The sequence below is a fragment of the Rhinolophus hipposideros genome, assembly GCF_964194185.1.
Source record: "Rhinolophus hipposideros genome assembly, chromosome: 20".
Classification (NCBI taxonomy): domain Eukaryota; kingdom Metazoa; phylum Chordata; class Mammalia; order Chiroptera; family Rhinolophidae; genus Rhinolophus; species Rhinolophus hipposideros.
The window spans coordinates 49,552,848-49,580,256 of record NC_138066.1 but is presented as its reverse complement, the minus strand read 5'-3'; the positions used below and the strand labels follow the sequence as shown (position 1 = coordinate 49,580,256).

Sequence of the window (27,409 nt, the reverse complement as noted above, 5' to 3'; positions counted from 1 at the left end):
AGGGTCCCTCCGAGGGGTGCCTCAGGCCTCCGGAAGTCGCTGGCCGAGGCGGTGGCGGCGTCTCCCCGAGCCCTGCAGCCCATGGACGGCGCGCTCGCCCTGGACCGCGCGGGGAAACCGCCCGCACAGCCCTGGGCTCGTGGCGCCCTGGGGTTGGGCGCAGGCGGGAGCCCAGCGGCGCGGTGCCCGCTGTCCCCGGGCAGAGGGTACTGCCGGAAGGACACGGGCAGCTCTGGGCGCTGGGGGCGACACTCCCGCCTCCCCGTCCCGCCGCGCAGCCCTCGTGGTGCGGCTGCTTCCCGCGGCCCAGGCGGGGCGGAGGGGGGGCCGCAGGGCGGGGAGGGGGGGCCGCGGGGGCCGAGAAGGGCAGGGAGGCGTCTCCGGGGCCGAGAAGGGCAGGGCCGGGCGGGGCGGGGCGCGGCGGCCGCCTCCGGGAAGGCAGCCCAGCCCGCCAGGCCCTCTCCGCTCCGCCCTGGACGGCGGCGCACGGGGCGGCCGCCGGCCGGGCTGCATGGGGCTCCCGCGCGGCCCGCTCTTCTGGCTGCTGCTCCTCCTCGCGGCTGCCGGCTCGGGGATCCTCTTCGCCTTGTTCTCCGCCGGGAGGCCGTACCCGGAGCCCCGGTCCCGAGCCAGGTAAGGGCTGCCGCGCGGGAGCGGGCCGGGAGGGCGCAGGCGACGGGCAGGGCGCCCAGGGCCCCCAGGTCGCCTTCCACCCCGGCCTCGTCGGGGTGGCTCCCCGCGGGGACTCCGGTGGCGGCCCTTTGTCCCTAGAACTTCCACCCCAGCGTTACAGTCGCGCTGCCCGGGGCCCCACAGCCTCTGGCCGAGAGGAACCTCGCCTCTTGCGCACTAGCGATCCGCTCGCGACAGCCTTAGGGGTTAATTCCCTGCAGCCCCAGTTAGAAACAACTTTCTAGAGTCCAAATTTGGCTGGGTCACCTGAGTCCGATAAAAAACACACGCAAAAAACAGTCCCGTTTTTGTCGGGAGCTCGCCCTCCTAACGTCACCTCTTTCAGACTCTAGTTTTGGGGCCGAGACCTAAGTCTCTCGGCTCCCACTTTGCCGGGCTCCCCAGCTCGGCTCTGGCCTTTACCCGCTCGCCTATCTCTAATCTCTGCGCCTGGCACACTCTCGCCCGCGCTCTGTTTGCTCAGTTTATTTGATAAGCGCCGTCTGCACCGGATCCCGCAAAGCGGCGGGTCCTGGGCTCCGTCCAAGTTTCCCCACTGAGCCTGCTCCAGCGCTCTGCTCCCTCCGCTTGCCCTGGGCACCTTCCTTTCATGTGCGCCCACAAGGAGAAACCTGAGAGCCTGCCTTTGGTAGGTGATGGTTCCAGTTACTGAAGAAACTTCACAAGGATTTAGCTTTACCTCTGGAAAGGGGACGGAGCTGTGCCCAGAGTCTGGATTGGGGAGGGCCGCAAGGAAGCCGGCAGCCCTGCCAAGGGGCCTCTGGGCCCAGGCTTTCCCATCTGCCCATTCCTCACTAAACCTTGTTCCAGCTACAGGGGGATGAAAGCAGAATCAGTATGGGCTCTCCAGGAACAAGGTCAAAGGGCACCCCAAATTACAAAACAATATGAAATAAGCTTGTGACTGATTATGCGTCCAGATGCTCTAGCAGGTGATAAACTGAAGTTACTGAATCTCCTTGTAATCAGAAATTGCATAAGGAGAAAGACGGGAGAGGGTTGAGGGTATTAAGAAAGGGGATATTTGTCAGTTTTATGTAAAGATGTTTTAAAATGCAGTTATATGTCCTTTGACGAATACAGCTTTAAGGATGGGGTTTGTGGAACACCCTTTATACCTAAACAAAGCTTTTTAAAAACATCTTTTACCTTTTACAAATCTGGTAGAACTGAAGAAGCTATTTCCTTGGTGTTTCCCTGACATCTGTGCTATAGCTCAGTCCAGGGGGCAGGTTGGGACTTGGCCTGTTGAGTGCCAGGAAAAGCAGGGTGGGAGGTGGGGTGGCATTCTGGGCAGGGAGAACAGGCAGTGGGACCTCAGAACTAGGGACAGGAAATGGGCTTGCCTGGCTACAATGGAGAGGCCAGGGGACAAGGGCGCTGGGACCAGGCCCCCCACCCAAGGTGGGGAATCTCACAGATTAGAGTGGAACCCAGCCTGTGAGTTTACTCACAGAAGAATCTGGATCAGTAGTTCCCAGGCATGGAGAGGTCTAGACTTGTTTTTTTTGGTGTTTTTTTTTGTTGTCGTTGAGAGCCCACTGGCCCATGTGGGGATCGAACCGGCAGCCTTCGGAGTTAGGAGCATGGAGCTCTAACCACCTGCGCCACCCGGCCGGCCCTAGACTTGTTTTTTTTTAAAAAAAAGTTTTTTTATGGGGTAAGGGTGAGGATAGATATAGGTAGGGCACCAGTTACCTATCCTGCCAGTGACCATCTACTATCAACATTATTTTGTAAAAGAAAGGACATTTTAGGGCCAAGAATTCCTAAGAATATGATCTACGTTGAGTAAATTTCATTTATGAAAAATGCACTGCATTTCTCCTGGGCTGGGGAAACTTCCCAGAGGAGCAAACCGTAGGTGGGCCGGCCCCTTCCCCCACTCCTTCCAGGCCCCCCAGACATGTGTCTAGAAGACCTGGGGGTTCTCTAAGAGAAGCGAGACTGGGAGGCGCGTCGCTGAGCCCTGAGGGGTGCCCTGGAGAGGAGCAGACATCCCTGATGCTGGGCAGCAAAACTGAATTGGGGGAGTCCCATCACCTCCCAAGTACCTCTATCCCTCCTGTTTCCCTCCTGCCCTGTTCAGCCTCTGCACTGTCAGGCTCTCAAGTCTGGCTGCACAGTAGAATCACCTGGGAAGGCCCAGGCCAATCAGATCAGAATCTCAGGGGTGGGGCCTTAGCATGTTTTTCCAATTTCCAAAGCTCCTTGGGGGTTCTCGCTGCTGCCTTGGCTGAATGCCATGGCTCAGTTCCTCCTCAAAGGGGTCCTACTGTCCTCAAGAAGAGGAACTACAGGATTACCTGGGTGGACAGGTGGCTAGTCCGAGGGGGAAAGGGAAGAAAGGGGGTAGGATCATCCCTGCTCTTTCTGTCCTGCCCCGCCAAAATCTTAGGGAAACCTGAAGAGAGGCAGGTCACAGGCTTCCTTGTGACTCAGCTGTCACAGTCCCAAGAAGCAAGTAACAAGAGACTTTTGTTTCCCTCCCAAGCTTCAAGTCCCAAACCTCCCCACCTGCCCCGTGGCTTCTGGGGAGAGGGCAGAAGTCTGGGAGAAGCCTGACACCCTTTTGAATGGGCAAGGGCCCCTCTTCCATCTTATTTCTCCTCTGTCCTGATGCAGGGGAATTCTGGGAGGTGGGGGTGAGGCAGTAACATAAGCCCCCCCCTTACTGCCCTATAAAAGGGACGTTGTCATAGAGGCTGTCACAACAAAGTCCTCTTCCTTCTTCCTTTAGGTAACCACAGTTAACACTTAGAGGACACTTTTTATGTGAGATGACATAGATTCTCTGAGCCCTCACAACCATTGGATGGTATGTGATATGACTATCAATCATAACAATCTGATTACCCCTCCTGTCTGGACGCAGAGACCGGGGTGCTGAGAAGTTCAGTCATCTCCCAGGATCACAGGCTACGAAGACAGGGAGTCAGCCTTCAGACCCAGGCCCTTCAGGCAGGGCAATCCAAGGTGAAGGGGCCCGTCATCGGGACATAATGTCTGCTCTGGGGTCCTGGCAGGGAGACCCCTCGCATGGGCACAATTCCAGGGGGCTGGCAAGCTTTCCTATTTCAGATTTTCATCTTTTAAGCACCATCTCACCGTTCCTATAAACTCCACATTTCTGCCACTTGCCAAGGGGTTTCCTGATTTCTGCATTTATACAGCTTGGCAGAACATGATAATGTGACAGGATTTTGTGTACCTAAAGAGAGAGACAAGGGCCAGAATCAGAGCATAGAAACAGAAGGATCCACAGAACGGATGCCTTTGACCCCGATGGACTTTGTCAGCCCCTGGCGCTAAAGGAATCAGACAGAAGGTTCTGAGGGGTAGGTCAGACCCCTACTTGACTTGTTCTCCCACAGGAACAACACCGTGCCTCAAGCATTCTCTGGACCCAAGGCAGCAAATCCTGGGACAAGAAAGGTACAGTGGTCAGCTACTCTGTACTTCTGAGTATCCTCAAGTTATGGGGAGGAGGGGAAAGAGCAAACAAAAGAGATCTGTCTCAGAGACAGCTGGGTGGGGGGAGCTCTTTAGAACCTCCCCCCTCCTCACACCTCATCCCCAAGCATGCCGCTTACTTCTGAGGAGCCAGCCATCAGGGCTTCTTGGACCTGGACGCTAGGACTCCCTGTACCCCAAGAGAGGAGGATGAATCCATAGGTACCCCTGGATAGAGCCAGCTGAACATTTTAGAAGTCTTGCGATTTATCTTTAAAAGGCCTATGAATTTGACATTCTACTCCTCATTTAAACTGCTCACCATGGAGTAAACACCAAACCCTGGGAAGATGTTCCATGTTTGCCCTGAGGGTTTGAGAACCTCCCAGACCCTGCTCCGTAACAGTCGTGACTGTGGGCTGAAGTGCCATCTGGAGCACGATCCCTGCGTTCTCTCACTCAAGCCTCTGGGCAAACCTGTTAGGTAGTATTTACAGATGAGCAAAACGAGGCACAGAGAGGGCAGGTGCCTTGCTCAGGGTCACTCAAGGAGAAGAAGTGGTACTGGGATTTGAGCCTCCGGTCTCACCCCAGGGCCTGGCTCTGAACTGCTGAGCCATACCGCCTCATCCCCTGTGAGCTCTGCTTGAGCAGAGTGAGAACTGTGTTCTGGGTTAATTTGTGTCTAAGAGTTATTTTCAGGGCCCAAGGGACCAACCTGGAGCTTGATATATTTCACTGATGCAAGACTTAGTGACAGACGAGCTGTTCAGAGACCAAACAAAATAGCGTTGGGCAGGTGATGGGTGCCTGTCTGAGAACAGAGGCCGGTGGACACTTGGCCAGCAGGCTGAAGAGAGGCCTCAAGTGTCTCACGAGTGCTTGGCCAGGTCATCTTTACATTCCTCAAGTCTTTCCCACCTGGAGCTGCTTGGTACTAAATGACATATATCCCCACCTGCTTTTAAAAAAAGAAGATTTGAGGTAGTTTTTAGATACATATAACAAGGCAAAGACATAAAATAGAATAAAATGAAGAAACAAGTGAAGGAAAATAAGATGACATGAGATAACTGCATGAAAAATGTACCATAAGGTATAGGAGACAAGCCATATATCTGGCTCTGAGCTTCCTGGTGGCGACAGTGAAGGAGGAAACTGCCACCATGGCCATGAGATAAAAGAAAGGCAGCTACCCAAATGAAGCGCAGCCTTTCCTGATACAGAGACCTGGAGATTTTTCTCCTGGTCTCGTAAAGAAGATCCTGGAAAACATTATGAAAAATTGAATATTAGTGAAGCTATACACTCAGTTCTGCTACTTTGAAAACATTAATTTATTCCAACCAGACTGATATCTTAGAAAGCAATTTGAGCAAAACACAAATTTTGTGTTTGCTTCTGCTGATGCTGTCAGCGATAACACTGGGTTAAATGCAGAAAACCACACCTACCCCAAGGGAGCCACGTAGGAATACACAAAACACACACATGCACAGTCCATCCGCTTCCTCGTGTACAGTATAGCCCTCTTTCTACCACTTCACAATAACTCACAAGCTGCCACCCTCTGACTCCGCCTTCTGCAAGTGAATGTCAAGTGTTTTCAAAGGGCAAATGCCGTATTTTAGCAGTTCTCACGTATTTAACCACTGAATGTGTATAAAACTGTTTCCATCTCCCTTAGAGTCCTGTTTTATTCATCTCACTGCCCAGTTTTTGAGTGTGGTACCACTAATGCCGTTTTCCCCAAAGCCCTGCGGTCTTCACTGAAGTTTTGCATAGTGTGGTTATTTTTAGGAATTTCTCTGTCACATTATCACAGAAATGACTACACAGCTCTTTCCTGCATGATCCTTTGATCAAACCAAGTGCCTTAACAAAGGGTCCCCTTCAGTGGTTAGCGTCCCAGCCAGGCCAAAGCTGTGTGGGATTCTGCCGTGGGGGTTGCAGGCAGATGGGCTGCTCAGTATTCACCCTCCTTCAAGCTCCCTGCATGCATGGGCGCTGTATAGTGCCCTAGGGCTGCTGGAACAAATGACCACAATTGGGCTGCTTAAAACAAGAGAAATTGATTCTTTCCCAGTCTGGAGGCCGGAAGTCTGAAATCAAGGCGTTGGCAGAACTCTCTAGGGGGCCTCTTCCAGCTTCTGGTGGCTCCAGGTGTTCCCTGCTTCCAGCCACATCACTCAACCTCTACCTCCGTCATCACATGGCCACCTTATAAGGACACTCACTAGTCATTGGATTTAGGGTCCACCTTAATACAGTGTGACCTCATCTTAACTAAGTACATCTGCCAAGATGTATTTCCAAATAAGGTCACATTTCAAGGTTCTGGGCAGACACGAATTTTGGGGGGACATTATTCAACCCAGTATAGGCACCAGCTACAAGAAAGACGATCATAATCTTCCCAGTAGCCCTTTCCACAAAAATCCCACAAGGCTCGGATTAGGATTCAGGCTGATGGATCCCAAAGCCCAGGCTGGAGCTCCTCCGCCCAAGGGTAGGCAGGTCTTACCCATTCATGGGAAATGCCCCAAAGTTTCCCCAAGTGTGAGGTGAAAGAGTCGGAGGTTAGAGCCATCAGGCCACCGAGATGTGGCGTCCAGGAGAAGAGCTGGGCAGGGTAAATCCAGAAAGCTCTCGGATCCCCACCAGGCTGCTGCACCACAGGCCACGCAGCTCACAGACCTGGGGGTGGCCCAAGTCTGTAGAGGGAAGAGCAGTTTTTCCCTCCCACCCACCCCAGGCCCCAGCTAGTAGAGCTCAGCTCTCTTATTTTCTCACCCACAGAGCCGGCCCTGCCGACACCCACTTTATCTTGCCATTCAGCGGCACCCTCACTTCCGGAGTCTGTTTGAGTTCTCCATTCCAGTGCTGCTGTCAGGGGACCTCTTCACCCAGGAGCTCTGGGACAGCCTCAGCCAGCACAAAGCCCCCTACGGCTGGCAGGGGCTCTCCCGCCAAGGTAACCAGCAGCCACCGCCTCTCGCCCAGCCCTCTGGCCTCAGCTGGTCCGTTCCTCCTAGTTTTTGCTCTGATGAAGAACAGGCCTCCCTGCCCTCATAGCACCGTAATGTGGGGCCCCCGTGTTCCTTTCCAGGGAGGGCCTCAGCGCTCAATCCCCAAACTGTGCAACTCCTGCTTTACTTTGGGGCTTCCCCTCCTACCAGCAGCTCTCAACATCCTGAGGCTTCCCTGGCATGAAAAGCTAAGGAACCAGTGTCCAAAGGTGGCCAAACACAGGGGCTACGAGGCCCCAAACAGCCTGCTGACCTTTGCTGCTGGGGGAAACCGCCCAGAGCCCCCTCCCCATTAAATCTGCCACCACCCCCACATGCCCCAGATTATTTCCTTTTGGAATACAGTCTCAAAGGGCTAGTTATTCTAGTGCTTGAGGCACTGAGGGCACAGCCCAAGCCCCTCCCCCACCTTCCCCTTTTCCGGTTCTCATGGCCTCACTGACATTTCATTCCCTGTCCCACCCTCTGTGCCTTTTGGGAGGGGCTGGGATCAAGCCGCAGGCCAGTTGGGTGCCAGAAAGAGTCTTGAGAAGGTCCCTGATGAGCCTAGACAGCTCTCTACATAGCATCCCACCTTGTCCTGCCTCCACAGCTGTCGCCTCCACCCTGAGCCTTCTGAATGGCTCCGAGAGTGCCCAGCTGTTTGTCTCCAGGGAGCAGCTTCCAGACTGCATCCGGTGTGCCGTGGTGGGTAATGGCGGCATCCTGAATGGTTCCCGCCAGGGTCTGAACATCGATGCCCACGACTATGTGTTCAGGTATGCGGAGCAGGGATCAGGAAGGAGGGGGCAGAGGAGCTGGGTGGAGAGCTGATCCTGGCCAGCCACGGGGTGGACATCCTCCATGAGGCCCGTGGGCCAAGGCAGCTGCGGCCCCAGGCGGCTCAGCAGTTGTAATGGGCAGATAGGCATGGACGAAGGCATATGCGAGCAGACACGCCAAGGGGACCCAGGACGAAGGAGCTGCCAGGGCCAGATGTGCCCATTTAACAGGGTATCCCTTGAGGTCTGGAGGAGAGGGTTTGGGGCTGGGGAGCGGGCGGAGGTGCTGTGGTGGATAGAGGGAGTGGTCGTACAGAGGCATGGGGACAGGTGTGACGGAACCCTGGGGATGGAAGTGCAGTCACCCAGCATGGCGTAACCACAAGGAGGCTGATGGGCCTCTATTGGGACCAGACTCAATGGCGCTGTGACCAAAGGCTTTGAGGACGATGTGGGCACCAAGACCTCCTTCTACGGCTTCACTGTGAATACCATGAAGAACTCCCTCATCTCCTACTGGAAATTGGGCTTCACCTCTGTGCCACAAGGACAGGTGAGACCTCTGTTCCCAGGGCGCCATTGTTCCCAGAGCTCCCCACCGAGGGGAGCCACAGGGTTCCCAGGGGGTGGAGAGCTTGTACCAAGATCTTGGGCACAGGATGGGGCTACGGAGGAGGAGGGTTGTTTCAGGCAGCACCGCACAACTCTGAACTGGAGTGTGAATGGCTGGTATTTAGTGAAAGCTTATAGGGTACCAGGCAACTTACATATGCCACGTCAGCCCTCATTCTACTGGTGAGGAGGCTAAGACGCGGAGAGGTAGGGCCGGGGTCCAATCCAGACTCCCACCCCAGAGCAACCCCCCTGGGAAGGTCATTTCCTGAGTGCCTCTTGTTCCCAGGTGGCAACCAGCGTGCTAAAATCATTGAAAGTCAGGCCCCTCTGACTGCAGCGCTGGGTCTCCAGAACAGTGATGTGTCTCCTGAATTCTCACAGCTGGAAGCTGAGGTTCAGAGACTGAGGACATAGCCTGGCTCTAGAGAGAGAAGAGCCAGAATTTGAGCGTCTGCTGCCTCAGCTTCCTGCAGCAGCACACCTACACCTCCCCTCAAGGAGGTCTGGGTACCATGTACAGGTTTAGGGAGATCCCAGGACAAGGGGTTCTGTGATGCTCAGTGGGGCTGCGTCGGGTTTCTAGAAGCTTCCTCTTCTGACCAGGGAATTCAGGAGTGTGCTAGCCACAGTGTCGACACACCGAGGCTTCACAGTAGAACCTCTCTTAGCTCACAAAAGAACAAGATGGGGCAGCTTTGTTTGTGGTGTGGCCACAGTACCTGTAGAGTTACCCGTTGCTGTGAAACAAAATACCCCACAACTGAATAGCTTTCAACCACACACACCTACCACCTTACAGTTTCCAGGGGTCAGGAATTTGAAGCGGCTCAGGGTCTCTCAGGTGGCTGCCGTCAGGACTGATGGGGGCTGCAGTCATCGGAAGGCCTGACTGAGGCCCGAGTCAAGGTGACGCCTTCATGGGCCCTTGTCACACGGCCGCTCTAGAGGCTACTAATGTCCTTACAATATGGCAGTTCACTTTACCCAGAGTGAGGAATATCAGAGAGCAAGGAGGTGAAGTGCCTTTTATGACCTGGTCTCCAAAGTCACACACCGTCACTTCCATTTTTTTCCCTATTTGTTAGAAAATTTCTATTCGTTAATCACTAAGTCTGACCCACACTCAAGGGGATGGCAAATAAGCTTCACCTCTGGAAGGGAAGAGTACCAAAGGATTTGGGAGTGTACTGAAGCTTCCACCACACCAACTGAGAGTGGCAATCACAGGCAGATGAGGTGTAATTAAAAAACACAGTGAATGTTTACATTTAAAAAGGTTTATTACAGTAAAAGACACATTGCCATTAATCCCCCTCAAAATTCTCCCCCTCGCTTCAAATATACTTATCCCATCATTCTTGCCACTTTCTGAAGCAGTTCTGGAAGTCCTCTTTTGTGAGTGGCTTTAGTTGTGCTGTCGTGGCTGCCTCGATGTCCCGAATCAATTAAAAATGTTTACCTTTCATGGTCATTTTGACTTTGGGGAAGAGCCAGAAGTCACATGGTGCCAGATCTGGTGAATAAGGTGGATGAGGACACACCACAATGTTTTTATTTCACAGAAATTGCCATATACCAGAAGTGGTGTGTGACTTGGAGCCTTTCCGATGTAATCACAAAATACGGTGAATGCTACTGCCGAGTGCCATCCAACGGAAAGGCAGGGATCTCCAATATGGGAAGTGGCACATCAAACCTTAGTAACAGTGACAAGTTTCCACTTGTTTGGTGCAGTCAGTCATGTGTGAACTACGGTTGAGAGAAGGTGTGTTTGAAAGTGTGCCGTACATCATCCTCCATCATGAAAGGCTCCGTGTCACACATCACTTCTGGTATACGGCAATTCCTGTCAAATAAAAACATTATGGTGTGCCCTCATCCACCTCATTCACCAGATCTGGCACCGTGTGATTTCTGGCTCCTCCCCGAAGACAAAATGATTCAGGACATCCAGGCAGCCATGACAGTACAACTAACGACACTCATGAAAGAGGACTTCCAGAGCTGCTTCAGAAAGTGGCAAGAACGATGGGATAAGTGTTTGAAGTGAGGGGGAGTATTTTTGAAGGGGATTAATGGCAATGTGTCTTTTACTATAATTGTTTTTTTATTTGAACATTCATCGTATTGTTTGATCACTCCTCGTATAAGGGAAATTCTCCCGAAAAGACGGGTGGCAGGACTGGGTGGAGGGCTGCTGCTCCTTCTAAGCAGGAGCTAGAAGTGGTCTTGTGCCCATCAGGGCTCAGTATCTCTGTTGCCCCAACAGGACCTGCGTTATATCTTCATCCCCTCAGACATCCGCGACTATGTGATGCTGAGATCAGCCATTCTGGGTGTGCCTGTCCCTGAAGGTCCTGATAAAGGGGACTGGTGAGCAGCCAACTGGGGGCAGGGCATGGTAATACTGAGGCAAGTGGGGAAGGTGAGTGAGGGCAGCAATAAAATCCCCGGGCATTCAAGAGCATTAGAGAATTATGGGTTTTTGCTACCCACCTCCAGGAAAGCCCAGGTAACCCTACTGATCCCCAGGGACCCTCTTGATGAGGTGGACTGTGGCCCAAGGGGCTGCTTTTCTGAATGGAGCAGGCAGGCCTGGCTCTTCAGCTTCAGGCTGCTGTCCCCAAAACCAACCCAGCCACTCAGCAGACAGCATCTGCAGGGTCTGCCCACAGCTGGGTCTGCTGTCCTATTGAGCGCATTGTGTCTGGAAACTAAGAATAGGGCCAGTATTCGTGCCACTCATCCTGCCGGGCACCCTCCCAAGACTGTGCCCATGAAATGGGAGAGCAGGCCATGTGGGCCCCACATCCTGTGAAGTGGGAACAAAGGGCACTCTGTCTTGTCTCCCACCTTCCTGGGTAGCAGGCCCGTGTCCAGCTCTTTTGAACCATATCCTGGCCTTCAGCCGAACCTTCTCCCCGTGGTGCTGAGACAATCTCTGGTCCCTGAGTCCAGTCCTTAGAAATCTGTGCCACCCCCGTGACAACGACCAGCCTCTTATCTCAGTTCTCTCGTCCAACCCCCAGAAAGAGCAGCTTCTGAGGTCCCTTAGGGGTTAACCCTTCAAAGGCCAGGCCAGCATCCACCGCCCCACCCTGTGCCCCGCCCCCAACCCCACCTGTGATTACCCAACAATTGTTCACAATGATGTAGCTGGTCACCAGCGTGGGCTTTGTGACACGAGCAGGCACTGGGCTCTTTGGGGGGGGCTGGCTCCGAGACCCCGGGCAGACACGCCACCCCAATACCAATGAGTTCCCCCTCCCAAACCCCTAATCCGTCCCCTACCCAATCCCCTTCCCAGTCCCGGTCCAACCACAACCCTCCCAACCAGCAGCCCAACTCCGGAGGCTCCGCCCCTTCCCCATCCCCGACCCGGGGGCCTTCCCGCCCTACCTCCCACCCTCCTACCCCAAATGCCTCACAGCCCTCCTCCCGGGCTTCCTCCCAGAGCCCCAGCCCTCACGTCCAACATGCATCTCGAGGATCTCCCTCAAACCCCACTCCACCTATCTCCAAATCTCCCTCCCAATCTGGCTTGAAATCTCTCTCTCGAAACTCTTCCCAAAATCCCAGTGCGCCCCTCACCAGGTCCCCTTTCCACAGCCCTGCCCCCTCGGCCTCCTACATCGGGCCCGTTCGGCCCATCCCGTCCTACATCGCCCCCTACGTGCCCCGCTTCCTGAAGGAGCCCCCCTTCTTCCAGCCCCCTACGGCTCCACTGCCCCTGAGCCCCTGCTTCCCCCGCCACGCGCAAGAGCAAACCTCTCTCCCCGACTCCTACTACTTCCCTCTCCTCCCACCCCCTCCCCACTACCCGCGGGACCCGTGCTCCTCCTACCCGACCCCTCCCGCTCTGTTCGCGCCCCCGTCCTCGCTCACTTACACCCCGCCCACCGAGGTGCTGGTGAAGACCAAGGCGCACGTGGTGCCTTCCGTGCTGCCGCCCACCTTCTACACCCCCTTCTCCCGCTACTACTCCCACCCCCGCCCCCACCGCCCCCTGCCCCGCCGCCGCCCCAGCACCTTATTGCAATACGACAGCATGGGCCGCTCTGTCCACTTCTTCTCAAAATAGGCCTCACACCTATTTTGGACCAGAAGCCTCTGCCAGTAAATTCAAGCTTCTCCATCCAGACTTCATCAGCTACCTGACAGAGAGGTAGGTGGTGGCAGTGGGAGGGTCCCCACAGCACTGCAGGCCCTTCCGTTCATGCCCCATACACCGCACCCACGTGCCTAGGTGGTAGGTGCCAAGCACTTGTTATTCTCCGCTTACTAGTTAATGCCTTGATGGAGCCAGTGGTGTGTCAGTCAGGGTCAACAGGAAATGGCCAGGAAACGTGGAAGAACTCAAGGTTTATTTACCCGCGGTGTTCACAAAGGCTCGGCTGGGGCTGGGGGAACCACAAGGTGGGGGCAGTCACGGGGCTAGGAGAGGCGGAGTTGTCTGTCATCAGCTTTGAGCCCAAACACAGCCAGGGGGAGGGGTGCAGAGAGGACCCTGGGGGACTAGTCTCACTTCCTTCTGTCCCTCCTACCAGCGGTTCTCAGTGGGGCTGGCGGGGGTCATTTGGTCATCACCAGGCGAGTGCGAGTGCCACTAGTGGGTAGCGGCCAGGGATGCGGCTGAACATTCTGCAATGCACAGGACAGTCCTGCAGCAATTATTGGGCCCTTTTAACATGTCAGTATGCCTTAGCTGAGAAACACTGCTGTCACGGGGAGGCTGGCAGCCCCAGAGCAGGTACACGGGGAGCTGGGCACACCAGCCATAAGTCACAGCCCCACACCACAAGGAGACACAGGCCGAGTCAGGTTTGCCAGGCAGAGCTTGGCTGTGAACCCCGGGCTGAGGTCAGGGCCCGTGGTCACCATTGACCCAGTTCTGAACCCCATGAGTATGTACGCGCACACGTCTACCATCTCACCAGTGCCAATCATGGACCCCATGAGTATGTACACGCACACATCCACCATCTCACCAGTGCCAATCATGGGACCTGTGCTCCGTTTGGCCTAATGCAGGCCCCCACTTAGCCCAGAGGTGAGGGCAGGAAGTTGCAGAAAGGAAAAGTTCTTAAGCTGGATTCAGGCTTCTAGAGAAGGCGGGATCTTACCTGGGGGTCCTTTGGACAGACCTGCTCCTTTCTCACCCCCCCCCTTTGTTACCTAAAGTGTTATTTCAACTGAAAATTGTTGCATTTAGGAGCTCATCTGTTTTTTTCAGGAACTAGGGGTTCAGGAACTAGGGATTTCACTGGGGCAGAAGGGCCAGAAGTTTTTGGTTTCCCAACCTTTTTGAATTGGTCATCGTAAAGTGGAATGGCATAACCATCAAGCCAATGTGCCAATGTCTGAGTTTTAATGGCTTTTTGCTTCCAGGTTTTTGAAATCAAAGTTGATTAACACAAAGTTTGGAGACCTATATATGCCTAGTACTGGGGCCCTCATGCTGCTGACAGCTTTGCATACCTGTGACCAGGTAAGAGGTCTTCTCTTTCAGGAATTCACAGCAGCAGAGTACAGGTGTGAATGGAACCTAATTTGATCCATGATATCCCTAAGCTGAGGTCTATCACCCCCAGGCCTGCCTGGAATCCCCTGCTGCAGGAGGGACCTGGTCTAGGGAAGGGATGGGAAGAATGCCACATGCACTGTCCAACTCCCGTAAAGAAGGGCCCCAGGCCCCAGGCCTGCTCAGCCTCCCCTCTCCTGCCAGCCACCTGACTGCCGCACACTTTTTTCACTCCCTCTTCCCCAGGGCAGCCACCCTATGGTATTTGAGGCGCACATTACCAAATGGCAAAATCTCAGCAAAACTGGGTAGGGAAATCTTTTTCTGAGGACATTCTAGAAGTGGGGTGGGGCAGCAGGTTTAGCCTTCTACCCACAAATCCCTGAAGTCACTGTGAGACATTTTTGATGGGAGGGTACCCACATGAGCAAGCCACAGGGAGAGGCTGAGGAGCAGTTTTCAAGGCAAGGCAGGGACCCTCGCTAAGGCCAGCCACTCCACACTGGTCCCACACCTTTTCCCAATTTCAAAGCAGGAGTCTCCAGTCTGCAGTCGCCATCAGAAGGGAAACTGGAACCGTAGTAGTCAGTGTTGTCTATCTTCAGCTTGATCATGGCTTTAATCAGACTTGAGTTCAAAACCCAGCCTCGCTTGTGACTAGGGACACGTTTGGTGACCTCTGAGCCTGTTCACCCGTTTGTAAAACGGGGAGAACACCCACCTAAGACTTGTGAGGCTGGGGTGAGAGTGTACAGAGCACAGTGCTGGAGGTTTGTGAGCTCGAACTGGCGCTGATGTGCGTCTTCCCACGAGCCAGAGGAAGGTGTGGGTGGGGAGGGGCTGTGCCTTTCTGAATCCCTGTCACTGTACACGAGCCTGCGTCCAGCAGCAGCTGTCGATGCTCACTCAGTGACCACGCTTGTCCAGGTTAGTGCCTATGGATTCATCACAAGCAACTACTGGAAATTCTCGGACCACTATTTCGAACGAACCAAGAAGCCCCTGATATTCTATGCAAACCACGACCTGTCCCTGGAAGCTGCTCTGTGGAGGGACCTGCATGGAGCTGGCATCCTCTGGCTGTACCAGCGCTGACCCTGAAGCACCTGAGCCCTTTGCTCTTGCAGCGCTGCGGCCCACGTCCCCTCAAGTGACCAAAACCACCTTCTTGTTTCCTCAACCTGTGAGAGGGGCTCCAACTCCCCTAGACCCACCCCCTCCCTACAGATGACATTAAGAGGTGTATGTGACTGACACTGAAACCTGTTGTGAGACACCCCATGTTATCTGTGGCTCATCCAGGAAAACTCCAGAGGGGTCTGGCTCTGAGACACCCCGACACTGGTCAAGGAAAAATGGACTGCTCTGCTGGATTTGTTTTAGAACCAAAGATAACACTCCCACGAGGTGACTGTGACCCTCCCCAGCAAGGAGCAGGCTACTTAAGATCTAAGCATCTCAAAGGCAGCAGGCAGTCCTGAGTGACTTCAGCAAGTCCGCGGAGCGTCCGCGGAGCAGCTCAGTTAACCAAGATCAGATGTTACAGCCGCACACTCCCCAGCCAAAACCTTCCCACCAGCACGTACTGCCCAATGCGAACTCCAAGGCAATTCAACTTAGACACATCTCAACCTGAGAACATGACCGACTTACTTGATAAAATGAGTACAATAGGCAGAACGTAATTTGAAACTAGGTAAATTGCATAAATGATGGAGACCATTTTTGTCTTTTTCTGTGTGTTGGGGCAAGTAGTGTATCATGCAGGTGTAGCATGGAGATCAGAGAATTCAGAACCTGGGAAGGTTCTAGTACTTGATGGGGGCCAACTGCACAGAAGGCTGCCTGCCTCTCAGGGAAGTGCCATTAGAGATTTATGACCCCATCTTGTCCCAAAAGGATGACATTATCAGGTAATGAACGAACCCTCATTGTCGGGTATTGAACATCATGGCTTTAGTAACTTGAACTTAGTTGACAGGCAATTTCATTTAAGACAGTTATATGGGCTTTTATTGGAAGTACAAGGAGGTCTTGACCAACCGAGTTATCACCATATAGCCCTTAAGAGGCCCTGGGATTTACTGGCCTTATGACGAGTAGCTTTCAGGACAGTCTGATGTCTACACTGTAGGGCAGACAGGGGTCGTTGTCTCCACAGGGCTGGTTGGCAAGAGCCTTCCCAAGACGGCATCAGTCACCCTTGCTCAATTCACCAAGGCCCAGGACCTGGCCTCTGGTTCTCGAAGGCTGATCCTATCAGCATGTTTAACAAGAGGGATAAACTCTATCACTAGGTCCAAAATACTGCTACTTTAGAAATTCAGAGACGTGATAAACAGACTAGACATTTGGGCTTTAATGACTAAAGCAGCTACTTGAGGAAACCATAGCTTCCTGCTGCCTGGACCCCCTTTCTATCCGTAATACATTATTTCCTTTTCCCTATTCCCATCGAGTCTGTAGTTATCATAACCTGTCAATCCACTGCATTTGAGAAGTCCTGGTTATTGTATTTGTTGGTGACAACCCATTAGAAGGGGTATAAATTCAAAGTAGTGGTCAAGTTGAACATCTGATTGCAACCTGTATACGTTAGCACCAATTACTATCCTTTGAAACTTTCATTTATAGAAGAATGTGTTTACTGAGTCACAGAATGAAATACTGTTCTTATGTGGGCCTCAATCTGATGCCACAATGTTAGTGAGTCACTTAAAAAAAATTTTTATTTGTGCTTCAAAATTTAAACCCAGGACACACATTGACTTCACAGGAAATTCACTCCCAAGAGATGTTTTTCTAGGCCAAGCACCTGTTTCCCCTTGTTTCCCACAAAAGAGCATATACACGTTAATTACCGTCAATTTACAATCGCTGGCAGTCCCGCCAATACATGATTACGAAAGTGGTGTTCTCAACATTCTTAGTCTCACTAACTGCCCAAGATTTTCTGGGATAAGCTCACTCACTGTCACTCGAATTCTTTGGCTCCTTTTGAAGATAAAGGTCCAAAGAACTCTGAAATGATTCTCCTTTTGGGGAATTACTTTACAGACATGAGCAACGAGCAGCAGAGGCTTGCTGATCCTGTCTGGCACCGCTGGGAGGCCACCTGGAAAACCAAAGGAGAATCATTTGATGTAACAGCCAACTAAGTGACTCACACTGAAGGTTAAATGTAAAGCAGCAGCTAATTCAGAGAAAAGGCAACCACAGAGGCACTCATTCTAACCCATTCTGAGGTTTATGTGTGTGCGGAGGGCACGACAGCGCAATTAGATAGTTCCAATGTGGGCCGGTGAGGCTCAGATGACTCCACAGCTTGTTTTCAGGAGACGGTGCCTGGAGGGAGCAGTGTTAGGACAGGGCCAGTAAAGACCAACCATGAGCCCTGAGGACCTTTACATTCATCCCCCTCTGGACGTAAAACTTTTGTACATGTCCCTCCTTGATAACACGCACACCCTTTCGGTTTGTTTCACTCTGTAGCATCCTTGGTGACCGAACAAACACTTCACCTTAAATATAAAGAGCCCATACACACCTCCAGATTTCAATAGAAATGGTGATCTGTGCCCACTTTAAGCCTGGCATTTAAATGGTAACAAGGCCAGATACCCTCTCTACCCGGAACCACTTCACTACCTTCTTGCTCACATGCCAAGCAGCCCAGTCCCGTGCTGCCCAAAGAAAAGCCCCATGCCAATCATGCCACTCAGACAGGATTTGAGCTAACCCAGGAGAGCTCCCTGGTGTTTAAAAAAGCACCTAGAAACTAAAGAGCTCTGTCAGTGCCATGGTACCCCTCCTTTCCTGCAGGTCAGGCTATGGTACCGAGGCAAGAGGTCAGCCCTTAAGTCTTCTCACTGCCACAGTTGGCATACATTTTACATTTTTGCCTACTTCAAAGAACGCATTCGACATGTGACAAGCACTCTTTCATTCCACAATAAGAACCCAAACCAAATCTGGGCCACTTGCCCATTTCTGTCACCTCTTATTGCCTGTACCCTCCGAGACATTAATCAAGGGGCCTAAGGCGTGACAGGACAGCCACACCATTGGTTTTCAAGGTGTAGAGGGATGATGCACTAGCCTGGGGTCTTGGCAGAGTCCACAAAATTCCCTTTAGAGTCCATTCCACTTGATCTCTTATAAAGCCCGAACTACTTTTAAGAGCACAGAACCAAACCCTGAAGCCTCAGAACAGATTGTTCTCCCTCAGTCGAGAATTTCAGACAGGGATAACCAACCATCACAGGCTTGTGGGGCTTCTTAGGGACGTGTAAGATGGAAACAGGAAGCTCACCAGCAACAGGAGAGGCATCATCACTTGCTTCGGGCACAGCAGTTCAGTTCTGTCTCACACTGCAGACATCTAGAAAAGAACACAAACCTATGCTAAAGTCTCCCTGCCACTTAGCAGAAGCCGAAATCCAGGGCAGCGGAAGCAAAAAGAACACCCCACCCAAGCCGTTCGGCAAGTCCTGTTATATACACGAGAACAAGCCCACCGTGTCCAAGGCAGCGGACATGTGCTGCTGCTGGTTAAGTGTCTTCTGGAGGATCCGTTTCCGAGGCTGCGGCTGTCCTTGATAAGGAGAAATTGCAAAAGAAAAACCTATTCAAGAAGCTATGCACAGGTATCTCTCAAGCAGCTCGCTTTTAAATCAGGCCCAAACTTTTCATAAACAAACTTGGGAAACCAAGTCTCAGACATCCAAATTCCACACAGAAAGGCCTTTCTCGGCCTTCAGACAGGGATAACTTTACATCATCACGGACGTGGCTTCCACCAACCTGCCAGCCCACAGCACAGGGCAACTTATTTTTTTCTTGCCAAATTCTGCTTTGCTTTCCTTGTGAGGACTCTCAGTGTTGTCTACTTTATTAGAATGTGCTTTCCCTCAAGGGCAAAAACTGCCTCTATCTAGTGCTAGATGGACCCAGCCCCCCACATCTGACACACTGACAATTCCTTTCCTTGTAAGGATGGGAATCCCTCTTACAGGTGTCTGATAGCTGAGTAGGAGATATATGTTTTGTGTCTTTCTAGTATCAGTAAAGTGCCCGAGACAGTGCGGATTACTCTTTTCAGCAAGCCTACTGAAGGCCATCCGCACAAAGCCTACCTGATACCAAGAGGCAATGACATCATACAAGGCCATTTCTCTTTCACTCACCTTTGTGTACAAACGATCCTGCACAGCAAGCATGTTGTTTTCAGTTTTTTTAAGATAGAGGATTATAGATCTGCCCTGAGAGCTACTTAAAAATAGCCAGTACTATAATCTTGCTGTAATAAAAACCCGAGCTATGAGTAGATCTGATCTATTATATTGCCACACATGACTCTTGGGCCCCACTCCAGAGCCATTCTTAATCATGGCTGGAGGTGGGATCCGGGAATGTATACATTTTCACTTTGCAGGTGGTTCTGATGTATAGCCAGGTTTGAAAAGGACTAACCCTGTTTTACAAATGAAGAAGTAAGGCTCTGGCGCGGTTATCTTGTAACAGGCTGAGACTAGAGTCCACATCTCTAAAGTTAAGTCTAATACAGGGGTGTTCAAACTTTTTTTCAACGTTTTCACCAAGGGCCATATGCGGTAAGATACACAAACAGCCGGGCCACTCACTCGAGGTGAAGTACGTATTGCCTCACCTGGTTTATTTAAGTAAACTAAACATATTTTTGGAATTTGCTGCAGGCCAATTAAAAATGGACTGCAGGCCACAGTTGGCCCGCGGGCCGCAGTTTGGTCTAATACAACACAGGGTTTCCACCTCCCCTCTACTGACATATCGAGTGGATAGTTCTTTGTCGTGGGAGCTGTCTTGGGCACTGTAGGGCACTTCATGGCAACCACTACATCCCAGTAACACCCTCCTCCCCCAGCTGAGAACCACTGGTCTAATTCAACAATTACTGTCACAAACACTGTTTGTGAGACTGCTTGGCAAGGAGCCTGCAAACACAGTTCTTTTCCCCTTCCCTAGCTAGACAGGAATAACCCTGAAAGACCCACACATCTCCAAAATCTAGCCGACCAACACTTAAAAGGATCAGAGCCGGTGCCATTCTGTGAAAGAGCTAAAAATCTTACCATTTGTAGAAATGTCATCACAAAGATCCTCGCACGGAACATCGTAAGCGGACGGTTTTCAGGTGACTTTTGTCCCAAGTCCACGGCCAACACATTTCGTCTGAAAGAAAAAATGTCGATAACATACTTTTCATTCTAACAGAAACAATCAAGGTATTGATTTTCAAGAACAGCATTTAAAAAGCTGAGCCTCAGCAAGTCAGGACTCTTCACAAAGGACGTCCTTTCAGGCAGGGATAACTTGAAATCATCCTCAGCTCAACCCGTCGCCAACAAGGCTAAACCCCAGGCAACCAGACCTCATTTTCCCAGGCTCTTTTCAGCCCGGTGCGCAGTGGTACCCATTTTGGTTTTACACAGGGACACCTGGCGGCCCAGACCCTCCTCATGTAGGGATTCTGGACCAGTCAACATTTGTTCCCGGAACTGACCTTAACGGCAGAATAAAGTATCGGGCCGCTGTCGGGGACAGGCGTTCACACCCTCTTGGCTTTCCCATTTCTGGTGCCCACCCAGGTCCTGCTCGCACCCGTCCTTACTCCTGTTAGGGCTCCATTCGTTCCTTTTAAGCTTCCCCCCGCAGGTCTGCTTCTCGCTGTCTCTGCAGATGGCAAAGAAAGGCCTGTGGAGAAAGGGACAAAAAGGAACCTGAAGGGGTCGTCGTACAATTACAGCTTTCCAAAGTCTACAACCCCGTTGTTTATTATCTGTAGGATTAAATAAAAACTACCGACTGGGGCCGTCCTCGAGGCACTCTAGGAGGACACGAAGTCCTCAGACGCTGACGCTCCTGAGGACCTGGGACACCCGCAGGGACACGGCGTGGGACACTTCGTGGCAGGGGGGTTGGGGCTGCAGGTGGGAAGGACCTCTCTCCCCCAGGAGGGCTTGGGCTTGGGCTCTCTCCCTTCGATCATAAAAACTCGCGCCGCCTGGAAAGCGTTTTCGCATCCAGTACCTCGGCTACTCCAACAACCCTCTAAGGAGGGTAACGTTTCCCGTCACCATTTTGCCTCTGAAAAAAGGGAGGCCAAGTGCACTAGCGCCGCGTCAAGGAAGATGCCGTGTTCCCACCTCCGCAGCCTTCCTTACCTCCAAAGGCCTGAGGCTGCTCGCCGCCCTCGAATCGGATACAAGCCGCCATGACTCCCGGCCATGAGGCCGGCCTCGGAAAGAGAGCGACGCCGCGCCTGCGCGCGAGTCTTCTCGGCAGTCTCGCTGGAGCTCTCGCGATGTGGCAACGAGCTTCATGGGAAATGTAGTCCGAACAGCCGCGGCTAGTGGTAGCTGCAGTCTCCGCGCGGCCCTGGATACGGTGGTGGCCACCACCAGGGGCGGTAGAGGGCCTGGGGTGGGAGGCCTGATCTGTGCAGAGGGAACGTTAGACAGTGAAGATAGACGGTCGCTTTAGGTACTGAGTGCACAGGTTGTCCCAGGCCGAGACTGAGGCGGGGGCGCAGAAAGTTCGAGGAGGCCTCCCTAGGGAGAACCATGAGGAAACTGAGGCACAACTCGGTTTCTTCTTAACTGCTCTGTGGGTTTTATTTGGGACGGGGAGGGGTGATCTAGGGTGGTTGGTGGCTTTAGTGAAGGGGAGGGAGATGCCCAGGGAATGGTTCGACTTCTCGCTCAGTTGCTTTTCAAGGTGGGGCGAGAGCGGTGATGCCCGGGCGGCAGAGGGCGCCCGAGAGCGGCGGGCTGGAGTAGTTCTCAATCACCCTGAACCCGTGGTGCCGCCTCTGCGCTGGCAGGGCCCGCTGCCTGTGTGTGGCTTTAATGCCGGGAAGGAAAACTAATTGCATTATGAAAAGAACAAAGAAAAATGTACCACCCACTGCTAATTCTTGTTTTGTTTTTTCCTGCTACTTCTGAATGTTATTTTTCAGGAAACCATCCTGGCTTCATATTTGAAATAACAATAGGGCAAAACAACTTGGGGGGAGGGGCAGAATTTACACCTACTTGCAAATTAGTTTAAAGTTGCAAGACCACGAAGCCTTTTCTGTATTACTCTCTCCCGTTTTTTCAACCCTATACAGCGCACTCAGTGGTTTTTAGTCTAGATTACGGTATGTGTACGGTGATACGTTGCAGGTGCTTATTTTCAACTTGCCACATTTGTTTCTGTTTGACTCTCTTAATTTGATTGTAAGCTCTTCGAGGCTGCAGGAGTCGTTTAATTATTACTTTTTTCTTTTTAATTTCCTCCCAGTGCCTAGTTGGTAGTCCACTGCCTCTGCTCACAGTAAGGACTCAACAAATAATCATTAACCCACTTAGCAGTAAGTTCTGTCTTGTGAAATTAGTCATTAAGTTTCTCTTACCCTTGAAGACGTGATTTTGTATCATACTGAAAGAAAGGGTTCTCTCCCTGCAAACTAAGCTCCTTTCCTTTCAGACTTGCAGAATTCCCAGTATGGAATTTGCCAGAAGCACTTGGGAAAATACAGTCGTGGCCAAGTAACCTGCTGCAGGCAGAACGATGATAGCTGATAGTTCATAGCACTCCTAAGGGCCATTCACTGCTGAACACTTGGTATAAATCCCTTCATCCTCTCCGCTGCACTGTGAAGTGCGCTGTCAGGATCCCCACGTACAGATCAGGTAACGGAAGCATTAAGCGATCAGTAACTTGCCCAGATTCACACAGCTGCTAACTGGGGGTGTCAGGGTTTGATCTCAGCCTGCAGAGTCTGTGCTTTTACCTCTAAGTTGTACTGCACCGTGTATGTATATGAATCGATCTTTTATATAAGGGTTTTGGTTTGGGGGAGCTGGAAATGGGAGGGAAGGTTTGTGTGTGTTTACGAGAGTGGTTAGGGATGAAACTGGACATGAGGTTGAAGGTGGGGGGATGATGGGCACCTGTTTCTGTGTTTTGAGCCACTTTATGGTAGGAAGAGTGAGGAGAGGCTGCAGGAGCTGCTTTGTGAAAGATGGTAAGGCTCTGGGCTTGCTTAGGGGAACAGAAGCAGGCTCCCGGCAGATGGGAGTGTCACAGGCTGCTGGGCAGTGGCCAAGAGGTGGAAGCAAAATGCAATGAGAGGATTTGTGCCTAAGGACATGTCAGATACACTGCGTAGGTCATCCCAAAATAACCGGGGGAGACTTCAAAGAATGCATCAGAATTCCCGAATGAGCAGGCAAGGGCTCAGAGCTGTTAAGGCTGAGTGTTAATGTTGTGATTTCATTTGCACTCAGTTGCTGGTGAGGTCTAGAACATTGGAGTTTTACATACGGTGGAATTATTATCTAGCTATTATGCAGCCTAGTATAGGTCTGTATTTATTGGCATGGAAAGAGCCGCACAGTCTAGTAAGTGACAGAAGTAGATCGCAAGCCGAGCAGAGCGGGAGTCCCCAGTGCTGCTCAGGGATCCCAGCTCTGAGTGCAAAGGGGAAAGCTAGTCAGCTGGCCTGCTGTGTTCAAATGGTCAGCTCACTGAGTTCCATTCACTGACAGGTGTCTGAAACCCACAGTAACAGAAAACAAAGAGTCTCCAGAATATTGAGGTTAATTTCTTAACCTGGAAAAGAATCTTTAATTGTATTACTAAGAACACAAAGGAGGGTAGGTGTATCCCAAGCACCTTTACTTCGGGAGCAGTGGCGTCAGTGACATCTGTGTGGCAGGCACTGTTAGTTGCCAGTCCTGCAGCTGTTCTTCCTCCAGATTACAGACAGAACAGAATGTAACTGGGCAGCCCTGTGCTTCAGGGGAGGCAAGTCCCTCCCCGGCCCGAAGGGGCGAATCTTGATTAGTCTGCACCAGACTCATAGGATAAATCTATTTCCTTTGCCTGTAATTGTTTCAGGAAAAGGTCTGCAGGCAGGTCTGCCAAGTTCAGGGAAGTTTTCCTGTGCTTAAAAACAACATCCTCTCTTCTGGCTTTGGGACCTCGTGAAGATGTGATGCTTGAGACGGCAGCAGCCATCTTGTATCCATGAGGCTTGCTTCAAAGCAAGAGCTGAAGGTCTGTGACGGCAGAGTGGAAAGAAAGAACATGAGTCCTTGATGATGCTTTTGAACTGCTCAAATAATCAGTGCTGAAGCCCCCTGCCTCAGACCTTTTGTTTCAATTCAGAGACACATATTTTCACATTTTAGCAGCTAATGCATATTAAGTGCTTGCTCCTGGCCAGGCATTCTCTAAGTACCATTTTTTAAATTTTTTTGAAACCACTTTATTGAGATCTGATGGACGTACAAAAAGCTGCGCATATTTCATGTAAACACTTGGTGGCTTTAACCCTTTCTGTACTATCTCATTTGACTCCCACAACAGTCCTGTTGTTTTCCCCCCAAGGGAGCCAAAGTGCAGAAAGGGGGAAGTATTAGGGGCAAACATATTGGTGCAAAAGTAACTGCAGTTTTTGCCATTATTTCTAACCTTTTAAACCGCATTTACTTTCGCACCAACCTGATGATAATTACTAAGTGGAAGCATTGAGATCTCAACTCAGGCAATCCAGCCTCAAAACCCGTGGTCTTAACCACTGTGCTGGGTTCCCTGACAAAAATACGCTGTGAGGGTAGAACATGTTTTGCTAATGGAGCTTTTACAAATAAGTGAATTTGAACACTATGTAATATTCTGTCGACCTCTTCTGCTATTTTCTAGACCCATCTCGGTTCCCAGAAAGCCCTGCCTTCTCACAGCTGTTGATAGTCTTGGCTCATGCCGTCTGTTCCCTTTGCCTTGAAATTTCCTTCCTCTTGTCCTCTTGTTGCTCAGCAGACCCCCACTCACACTTCTGTACCTCCTCCGAAGTCTTACCTGGGACACTGAGGCAGTCTCTGAGTTCATCCTCAAGGAACCAGGCACAACCAGGCATGTTTTGCAGGCAGGCCCAGCTCTGCTGGTTTTAGCCGAGTAAAGTTGGGCAAATGACTACCCCTCTGTCTAAGCCTCACTGTCTTGTCTGTAACATAAGGAGTGTGGCGTCCGAGCCTCTCAGGACTCTGTCAGGCTTATGCCTGCAAAACGCCTAGCATGGGCCACCAGAAGGCAAGCACGCGATAAACAGAGCGCTCGTCATTTGACCGTACTTCTTTGAATACTCACTGTTTTATGATGACTTGTTTTCATGTCTGGCTTTTCCACTAGCCTGTGAGCAAGACAAGGATCAGGTCTTCATTAGCGTTTGTTTGTTTTTACCTCTTTATGTCACTTTTATTGAGGTATAATACATACTAAAGCTCATCCATTGAAAATGTACTGTTCAATAGTCTAATACCTGCATCCACCCCTGTGACTACAACCTGTCATGATTTAGAATTTGTCATCACTCCCAAGAGCACCTTCATACCGTTTCACAGTCAGTCTCCGTATCCAACCCTGGCCCTCGGCAGCCACCCATCTGCTTTCTGTCACTATAGATTACTTTGGCCTGTTCTAGAATTTCATATAAATGGATTCATATAGTAGGTACTCTTCTGTGTCTGGCTTCTCTCAATTACCCGTGTTGTGGCTTACATCAGTAGTTCATTTCCTTTTTATTGCTGACTATTATTCCATTGTATGACTATGTCACAATTTGTTTAGCCATTCACATGTTGATGGATACTTGGGTTGTTTCCAGTTTGGAGCTATTACTAATAAAGCTGCTGTGAACATTTTGGTACAAATCTTTTTGTGGACATATGTTTCCATTCCTCATGGATACATTCATAAGAAACTGCCAAACTGGCTTGCCAAGCAGACGTCACTCTGTAAGCAACCCCAGCAACCTATTACACCTTACAGTTGCTCCACACACTCGCCAACACCTATGGTGGTCAGTTTAATTTGAAACGTTCCAGGGGGGGTGGTAGTAGTATCTCCTGGTTTTGATTTGCATTTCCCTGATGACTTATCATGTTCAGCATCTTTCGATGTTTTTATTGAGCACACGTATACTTTTTTGGTGAAGTGTGTCTATTACAACCCTCCCCTTTCTTACGGGTTGTCTTCTTGATATCAAGTTGTTAAAATTCTTTATATATTTTGGATACAGATCCTTTCTCAGGTCTTTGCTTGGCAGATATTTCCTCCCAGTTCCTTTCCAAGAATTTTGATCAAGTCCAATTAAGCAGACGCTGAGGCAGTCAGGGGTCACTGTCCTGTGTGCTGCCTATTGTCAAGGGTCTGTTTCTTGTATTTTGCCCCATTTTCTGGTTGTTTGTGGCAGGAAGTCTTCATTCATTTTGTCTACACAGTGGCTGGCACACGGGCACCCCCAAATGTTTGTTGAGTGGCGAGTCTTTGCTAGCGCCTCCAGACACAATCCATTTTAGCCTCTTTGGAGTGGGAGAATCTGAGAGGCCCCCAGAGGCCTGTCCCCTTCCTTCTACGAGACAGTTCTTTTCCTCAAGATGGACATTATGTCCTCGGCACCGGCCCACCTGGGTTCAACACATGCTTATTACACGGGCAAATTAAGGTCCAGAGAAGGAAAGGTCACGTGCCCAGGCAGCCGCTCACCTGGCAGAACTGCCTTTCCTAGGCAGGGATCTTTCCATTGTGCTAACTGGTACTCTTTCATTGCTGTATCACTCCTAACACACTCCTTACAATGCACACACACACTGCTAATACAAGCTTGTTGAAGAAATTAAATACTTTCTTTTAATGCTTAGGTCAGCTGGCTTCTGCATATGGTATTATGTGTGTGTGTGGTGGGGGGAGGGTCCATCCACACAGAGACAGGACTGACCATTCTTCCCCAGACTCACAGGTCCTAGTCCCTCAGTGACACCGTTTTCTTTTTCTCAGCCACCTTCTAGTGTGATGCCCACTAGGGGGCATGTGTATCCCACAGAGACAGCCTGTTGTCACTAGGTTCAAGAACTGCTTCCCGCTTGTCACTGGGTCCGTCTTGAAGCCAGCTCCTTGGTCCCCATGCCCTGAGCCCTCCCCCTGCAAAACCAAACAAAAACAAAACCTTCTTCTTCAATCTCCCCTCTCAACCCTCGCTGGGGTTGAAGGAGGCAACAGAGTGGCGGGCTGTGAGTGGTGACCTCACTGTCTGTCACCCTGGCCAACAGCCTCTCCTTCCTCCCCGAGGGGACAGCAGATCTTGGAGAGGCAGCTCTCCTCACTCCCCTCGGCTGGCAGGCAAGGACTCACCCACCTTTCAGGGCCCAGAGTCTGGTCTGCCCTCCAAAGATAAGTTCCTGAAGAAAGAGCCATGAGAATAACCCTGGTAAACCCCGCCCAGCCCACCTGCAAAAGCGTCTGGGGATGGA

General features: G+C 51.4%; 3 protein-coding genes across 17 annotated transcripts in view; 2 read left to right on the top strand and 1 right to left on the bottom strand.

Moving 5' to 3' along the window:
- LOC308488936 (uncharacterized protein) overlaps positions 1-21,359 on the bottom strand; it is a 28,283-nt gene extending 6,924 nt beyond the window's left edge. The window contains exons 1-6 of one of the 8 annotated variants that reach the window (XR_013992015.1): positions 21,275-21,359; positions 20,614-20,804; positions 20,183-20,282; positions 18,590-18,666; positions 18,385-18,453; positions 16,783-17,187 (exon numbers count right to left, since the gene is read on the bottom strand). Coding sequence is in view for 2 of the 8 variants with exons in the window: in XM_081029340.1 (XP_080885466.1) it covers positions 18,405-18,453; positions 18,590-18,666; positions 20,183-20,282; positions 20,712-20,804; positions 21,275-21,339 (384 nt within the window). In the remaining 6 variants the exon portion in view is untranslated. Of the gene's footprint in view, positions 1-16,782; positions 17,188-18,384; positions 18,454-18,589; positions 18,667-20,182; positions 20,283-20,613; positions 20,805-21,274 lie in introns of those variants that run through there. The other 7 variants (XR_013992018.1, XM_081029339.1, XM_081029340.1 and 4 more) reach the window with 7 other exon arrangements.
- On the top strand, positions 414-26,803 carry ST6GALNAC2 (ST6 N-acetylgalactosaminide alpha-2,6-sialyltransferase 2). Of its 8 annotated transcripts, XR_013992008.1 has the most exons (10): positions 421-633; positions 4,068-4,128; positions 6,946-7,120; positions 7,768-7,933; positions 8,351-8,489; positions 10,821-10,924; positions 12,633-12,716; positions 13,940-14,039; positions 22,581-22,786; positions 23,997-25,807. XR_013992008.1 is itself a non-coding variant. In XM_081029319.1 (9 exons), exons 1-9 carry the CDS (start codon positions 512-514, stop codon positions 15,165-15,167), a joined length of 1,119 nt encoding a protein of 372 aa, XP_080885445.1. In that variant the 5' UTR covers positions 414-511; the 3' UTR covers positions 15,168-16,991. The 8 variants fall into 8 exon arrangements, 7 of the variants coding, with proteins under 7 accessions (XP_080885445.1, XP_080885446.1, XP_080885450.1 ...); XM_081029319.1 differs by lacking the exons at positions 22,581-22,786; positions 23,997-25,807 and adding an exon at positions 15,000-16,991 and having other exon boundaries at positions 414-633; XM_081029320.1 differs by lacking the exon at positions 22,581-22,786 and having other exon boundaries at positions 23,997-26,803.
- Positions 11,805-12,539, top strand: LOC308488931 (testis-specific serine/proline-rich protein; the record flags this gene model as incomplete). The annotated part of the gene is made up of 1 exon (XM_081029326.1): positions 11,805-12,539. A coding segment is annotated over one exon (735 nt), but the record flags the coding sequence as incomplete, so codon positions are not given.
- Positions 26,804-27,409: the final 606 nt, after the last annotated feature.

Bases quoted from the DNA above. Each gene is read 5' to 3' on its own strand.
- ST6GALNAC2 (XM_081029319.1), top strand. From the start codon at position 512: ATGGGGCTCCCGCGCGGCCCGCTCTTCTGGCTGCTGCTCCTCCTCGCG. The intron at 10,925-12,632 runs GTGAGCAGCCAA...TTCTCAAAATAG, and splicing joins GGTCCTGATAAAGGGGACTG to GCCTCACACCTATTTTGGAC. The intron at 12,717-13,939 runs GTAGGTGGTGGC...TTTTGCTTCCAG, and splicing joins ATCAGCTACCTGACAGAGAG to GTTTTTGAAATCAAAGTTGA.